At 40.8% G+C, this 7,139-nt stretch overlaps 1 protein-coding gene across 1 annotated transcript; it reads left to right on the top strand.

Annotated features, from left to right (window-relative positions):
• Positions 1 to 398: 398 nt before the first annotated feature.
• On the top strand, positions 399 to 1,979 carry LOC311149283 (regulator of G-protein signaling 5-like). The gene is made up of 4 exons (XM_084186410.1): positions 399 to 498; positions 728 to 873; positions 1,330 to 1,496; positions 1,684 to 1,979. The coding sequence occupies exons 1-4, from the start codon at positions 458 to 460 to the stop codon at positions 1,882 to 1,884; spliced, it is 555 nt and encodes a 184-aa protein (XP_084042536.1). The 5' UTR covers positions 399 to 457; the 3' UTR covers positions 1,885 to 1,979.
• Positions 1,980 to 7,139: the final 5,160 nt, after the last annotated feature.

The following is a 7,139-nucleotide window of genomic DNA, read 5'->3' as shown; positions in this document are numbered from 1 at the left end:
AATATCAGAAGCTTTTATCTTTAGGTCACAGTCATTTCCCAGCTTCACCTCCCTCCATCTCTCTCCCGCTCTCTCCTCTATATCCCTCTCTTTCTCTCTCTCTCTCTCTCGCTCCCTCCCTCGCTCCCTCCCTCCCTCCCTCCCTCCCTCCCTCCCTCCCTCCCTCCCTCCCTCCCTCCCTCCCTTCCTATTTCTCGTCCTCCTTCCCAATCTCTCTCTCTGTATCTCTCTCTCTCTCACACACACACGCACAGACAAACACACACACACACACACACACACAGTCTTGAGGCCGTGTCATTGGCTGAGTAGGCTGATGACAAGTCGCAGGCTGGAGGATAAAAGCTCGCTGCTCCCTCACTGCAGACACTCTGTTGATCTCAGTCCAATTGCTCGCCTCAACTCAAAGGATTTACTTACCTACACTACGTACCGCTCTCTGCCATCCACAACAACTATGTGCAAAGGACTAGCTCTGTCTACCACCTGCCTAGAAAGGTACATACAACTCTTCACTGTTGCTGTCGCTGGCATTTGGATTAAAGGATTAAAGGGGATAATTATTTGGCTTTCTAGCTTCTGTAATGGTGAAAGTGAAGGCGGTTTTAGGGGATTCTACATTTAGACCTTTCAGCGAGGAGACGTAGCAAAATATTGTACTGAACAAGGACTCAATTCAAGGACGTGCATTATTTATCTCACCTATGATATTATTCTCTCTCCTTAGGGCCAAGGAACTGAAAGCAAGGATGGTCAGCTTTCTGCAAAAACCCAACTGGAGTCTATCAAGCTGCAAAATAGGCAAAACTAGACCTACTCTGGAAGAATGCATGAGGTGGAAAGAGTCTTTCGAAAAGCTGCTGTCCAATAAACGTAAGTAAACCTTACTCTTCACTGCACAAACACATGTACACACATACACACACACACACAATTAGTTCTGCAGAGATGCAATGAAAATAATCCTTTAAGGTTAGAGTAGGATATTTTGTCCCATTTTATCCCTAGATGCTTATAGTGTATTACTGGGAGCTTGCTAATTACGAAGATAAGAGATTTGATCATCACAACATCACACAGTCGCTGCTGTAGAATACACATGCTGGCACTGTGCTGGGGGTTTTTCCACAAGATACAGACACATGCATACACATGTGTACACACGTAGACACACACACACATGTACACACACACTCATCTACGCACACACATTCCCACACAGTAGGTAATGCAAGGACACAGATGCTAGGATAGCCTACGACATAGCATCATTGTTATTGAACTGTACCGATATTAATCTCTCTCTCACTTTCTCTTTCTCTTCATCAGATGGACTGATAGCCTTCACAGATTTCCTGGTGTCAGAGTTCAGTGAGGAAAACATTGCGTTCTACTTTGCCTGTGAGGACTTCAGGAGCACTAAGTCTGCTGCCAAGCTGGCCGCCAAAGCCCAGAGAATCTATGATGAGTTCATCTGCACTGACGCACCCCGAGAGGTATGCATCCCTCAACAGCTTGCTTTATTCTCCCTCACCTATGAAATTTCTATGGCATCCCACTTTCAATCATCTTTATTACAACTAGAAATTACAACTTTATTACATCTATAAATAACAAATAAAAAAATCTTCATTCAGACTGCAGCAGGTGACTAACCTCTCTCTCTCCATTCTCTCTCTCCAGGTGAACATTGACCACGAGACTCGTGACATCACCAGGGCCAACCTGAAAGATCCATCTACGTCCTGTTTCGACATGGCCCAGCATAGGATCTACCTTCTCATGGCAAAGGACTGCTACCCTCGCTTTCTCCGTTCCCCGGCTTACAAAGATCATATCAGCCAGCTCCGTGCCAAGTGCACATCCACCTCCAAGAAGGCGTGAACTAGTAGCAGTGGACCTAGTGTGGTCGTCTAAAGTTTGAACAGAAAAGGGACTCATCGCCGTTGAGCGTTGACCAGGAGTGAAGCCTTAAGATGGGAATGTCTACAGATCGAGATGGACAGATGGGGAAATTCTGGTGCCAGCTATTCTGAAAGATGAGGACTGTCAATTACCATACAGCTCTGAAGGAGGGAAAGAGAAACAGAAAACACAAACGGAGTGATACCCATATGGACAGAAGTTGGGACTTTAACAAGAACTGTGATGCAATATCACCACATGATGTGGACTATCATTAGTGAATGTACGGAGATACAGAGTGGGCTGAAGAAAGTGTGTAAAGGATGCATTGATAATGAGTTGGACTTTAACAATCAAAGGCACACTGATACAGTGTCCCAGTCTACTGCATCAATGTCTAACTGTGTTCGTAACTAGACATGTTTTCAGGGTTGGGTATGTTACTTTGTAAATGTAATCCATTACAGTTACTAGTTACCTGTCCAAAATTGTAATCAGTAATGTAACTTTTGGATTACACAATCTCAGCAATGTAATCTGATTACTTTCCCCTTAAGAAGCTTTAGAAGAAGACAAAAAGGTCTGACTTGTGGTCAGACTCGCTCAGGTGGAACAATTAAAACTTTAGCCTTTTTTCAATGCTTAATTGAATGTCATTGAGAAAACAGAAAGGTGTCAATGTATTTTTCCTCAAACATCCTTTCTGAGTTTAAAAGTAATCTGTGAAGTAATCATCGAGTTCTTAAAAAGTACCTGTAATCTGATTATAATATTTTTGCTGCTAACGTAACTGATTACAGTTACAGTTTGTTTTTTGTAATCAGATTACATGTAACATTGCATGTAATCAATTACTCCCAACCCTGCATGAGTATTTATTTGTTTCTACTTGGTTCTGTTGTCTGTATGTGTTAAATAATGTGTTTAACAAGACAAAGAGAGGAAGAAAAAACTGTGCAATATATTTCTACTGTTGTCTGATATCTACTGTTGTTGTTTTTTACATGACAGAAATAATATGCTAAGTTATTTGAATAAAAAACAAATATTTGAATATTGAAACTGTTTCTTTGTCTTACTTTCGACATTGATTATATCACTTTCATACGCAAATGGTTGATATGAGTCAGTGACGGTCAAAGTTTGAGAAGATTTGCAGACAACCAATATTGATTAGGTAACTGAATAGCAAAGTCGAGATACAGTTGAAGTCGGAAGTTTACATACATCTTAGCCAAATACATTTAAACTCAGTTTTTCACAATTTCTGACATTTAATCCTAGTAAAACTTCCCAGTCTTAGGCCAGTTAGGATCACCACTTTATTTTCAGAATGTGAAATGTCAAAATAATACTAGAGAGAATGATTTATTTCAGCTTTTATTTCTTTCATCACATTCCCAGTGGGTCAGCAGTTTACATACACTCAATTAGTATTTGGTAGCATTGCCTTTAAATTGTTTAACTTGGGTCAAACGTTTCGGGTAGCCTTCCATAAGCTTCCCACAATAAATTGGGTGAATTTTGGCCCATTCCTCCTGACAGAGCTGGTGTAACTGAGTCAGGTTTGTAGGCCTCCTTGCTCGCACACGCTTTTTCAGTTCTCCCCATAAATGTTCTATAGTATTGAGGTCAAGGGCTTTGTGATGGCCACTCCAATACCTTGACTTTGTTGTCCTTAAGCTATTTTGCCACAACTTCGGAAGTATGCTTGGGGTCATTGTCCATTTAGAAGACCCATTTGCGACCAAGCTTTAACTTCCTGACTGATGTCTTGAGATGTTGCTTCAATATATCCACATAAATTTCCTTCCTCATGATGCCATCTATTTTGTGAAGTGCATCAGTCCCTCCTGCAGCAAAGCACCCCCACAGCATGATGTTGCCACCCCCGTGCTTCATGGTTGGGATGGTGTTCTTCAGCTTGCAAGCCATCCCCTTTTTCCTCCAAACATAACGATGGTCATTATGGCCCAACAGTTCTATTTTTGTTTCATCAGACCAGAGGATTTTTCTCCAAAAAGTACGATCTTTGTCCCCGTGTGCAGTTGCAAACCGTAGTCTGGCTTTTTTATGGCGGATTTGGAGCAGTGGCTTCTTCCTTGCTGAGTGGCCTTTCAGGTTATGTCGATATAGGACTTGTTTTACTGTGGATATAGATACTTTTGTATCTGTTTCCTCCAGCATCTTCACAAGGTCCTTTGCTGTTGTTCTGGGATTGATTTGCACTTTTCGCACTAAAGTATGTTCATCTCTAGGAGAAAGAACGCGTCTCCTTCCTGAGCGGTATGACGGCTGCATGGTCCCATGGTGTTTATACTTGCGTACTATTGTTTGTACAGATGAATGTGGTACCTTCAGGCATTTGGAAATTGCGCTCAAGGATGAACCAGACTTGTGGAGGACTAAAATAAATGTTCTGAGGTCTTGGCTGATTTCTTTAGATTTTCACATGATGTCAAGCAAAGAGGCACTGAGTTTGAAGGTAGGCCTTGAAATACATCCACAGGTACACCTCCAATTGATTCAAATGATGTCAATTAGCCTATCAGAAGCTTCTAAAGCCATGAAATCATTTTCTGGAATTTTCCAAGCTGTTTCAAGGCACAGTCAACTTAGTGTATGTAAACTTCTGACCCACTGGAATTGTGAAACAGGGAATTATAAGTGAAATAATCTGTTGTGAACAATTGTTGGAAAGATTACTTGTGTCATGCACAAAGTAGATGTCCTAACCGACTTGCCAAAACTATAGTTTGTTAACAAGAAATCTGTGGAGTGGTTGAAAAACAAGTTTTAATGACTCCAACCTAAGTGTATGTAAACTTCCGACTTCAACTGTATCTGATTTTGACAGTGTAGTACAACAATGGCTACATGTTTTTTTTAAATACTAACATTCTCACTGCATAATTAATATGAAGACTATACAGAATTATTTATTCATTTTAAACTTTTTATCCTTGGATACTAAACAGAGCCTCTCCCTAGGAAGCTAGGCAACATCCATCTCAATATATGACTTGTAATTCATTTAATAACACTACTTCCTCTCTCCGGATGATGATAGAATATGTTTGCTCATAGACTATGAGCCTGTGATTACTTTCATTAAGCCCACTCTGCAGTGAGATGAACTAGCAGGTGTCACGCCATACACTGATTGGGTCACCAAGACAACTGTTTTGGCCTGTATTCCAAAGCATCAGGAACACTAAATGTTCTTGTCAGCTAACGGACAATGCTTTTGTCTCATTGTGCATTGTATGTGCATTGTGTAGACTATGTGATATTTCGTTTCACATGGTGTGAAATGGAAGCTAGTTCTTGGAAACAGGAAATAAAAGGGAGATATTGTGAAGCATCTACGTAATAGAGAGTCATAAAGCCTTGTTAGTCATTTTTGTTTGCACAAGTCATCGATCTTTGGCAATAAAGGACATAAATCAGCTAGCGTTGTGACAGGGCAGCTACAACCACACCAGCCATCTAACATATCCACAGTGGTTTCATACTCATAGGTCACTGTACTGTCACTAATACATGTCAGCATAGCCCGACAATCATTTGGGTATTTGTTTAGATAGTTCTAGCGATTCTCACATAAAAACTTCATTGGGAGGAAGGACGTTTAACATGCTTTTTACATATGTTTCACAAAAGAAACTCATGATGAAAGTGGCCATTTTATGCCCTTTTGATCTGTACATGCCTCCTGTAAGACCCTATGACTGGTGAACCATACATGGTGCAGACAACATATTGGTGTCATTATACTCCTTATAGTGTGCTCTAAAATATGGAGTATGGCTACATTATGTTTTTTAAATCACATTAATCTATTCAACATTAAAACATATAATTATTAATATCTGAAAAGTACCCTTTTTGATTTTGCTTATTTTTAGACATGTTGTTTGAAACAATATACTCTTCAAGCACATCAAACTGCCAGAGTGAGCTCTCTGCTACTTTTGAAGAAATTATCGATTTTATACATAGAAATTGACATTATGGAGTATGGCTACATTATGTTTTTTGGGGGAAAAAAGTATTTATTTGTTTTTGGGGGAAAAAAGTATTTAGTCAGCCACCAATTGTGCAAGTTCTCCCACTTAAAAAGATGAGAGAGGCCTGTAATTTTCATCATAGGTACACGTCAACTATGACAGACAAAATGAGAAGAAAAAAAATCCAGAAAATCACATTGTAGGATTTTTAATGAATGTATTTGCAAATTATGGTGGAAAATAAGTATTTGGTCAATAACAAAAGTTTATCAATACTTTGTTATATACCCTTTGTTGGCAATGACACAGGTCAAATGTTTTCTGTAAGTCTTCACAAGGTTTTCACACACTGTTGCTGGTATTTTGGCCCATTCCTCCATGCAGATCTCCTCTAGAGCAGTGATGTTTTGGGGCTGTTGCTGGGCAACACGGACTTTCAACTCCCTCCAAAGATTTTCTATGGGGTTGAGATCTGGAGACTGGCTAGGCCACTCCAGGACCTTGAAATGCTTCTTACGAAGCCACTCCTTCGTTGCCAGGGCGGTGTGTTTGGGATCATTGTCATGCTGAAAGACCCAGCCACGTTTCATCTTCAATGCCTTTGCTGATGGAAGGAGGTTTTCACTCAAAATCTCACGATACATGGCCCCATTCATTCTTTCCTTTACACGGATCAGTCGTTCTGGTCCCTTTGCAGAAAAACGTTGTTTCCACCCCCATGCTTCACAGTAGGTATGGTGTTCTTTGGATGCAACTCAGCATTCTTTGTCCTCCAAACATGACAAGTTGAGATTTTACCAAAAGTTATATTTTGGTTTCATCTGACCATATGACATTCTGCCAATCCTCTTCTGGATCATCCAAATGCACTCTAGCAAACTTCAGACAGGCCTGGACATGTACTGGCTTAAGCAGGGAGACACGTATGGCACTGCAGGATTTGAGTCCCTGGCGGCGTAGTGTGTTACTGATGGTAGGCTTTGTTACTTTGGTCCCAGCTCTCTGCAGGTCATTCACTAGGTCCCCTTGCGTGGAGCCCCAGATCGAGGGAGATTATCAGTGGTCTTGTATGTCTTCCATTTCCTAATAATTGCTCCCACAGTTGATTTCTTCAAACCAAGCTGCTTACCTATTGCAGATTCAGTCTTCCCAGCCTGGTGCAGGTCTACAATTTTGTTTCTGGTGTCCTTTGACAGCTCTTTGGTCTTGGCCATAGTGGAGTTT

Source organism: Coregonus lavaretus (assembly GCF_964263955.1).
Source record: "Coregonus lavaretus genome assembly, chromosome: 21".
NCBI classification, from domain to species: domain Eukaryota; kingdom Metazoa; phylum Chordata; class Actinopteri; order Salmoniformes; family Salmonidae; genus Coregonus; species Coregonus lavaretus.
The sequence above is the reverse complement of the archived record's forward strand: the minus strand, read 5'-3'. Positions and strand labels throughout refer to the sequence as shown.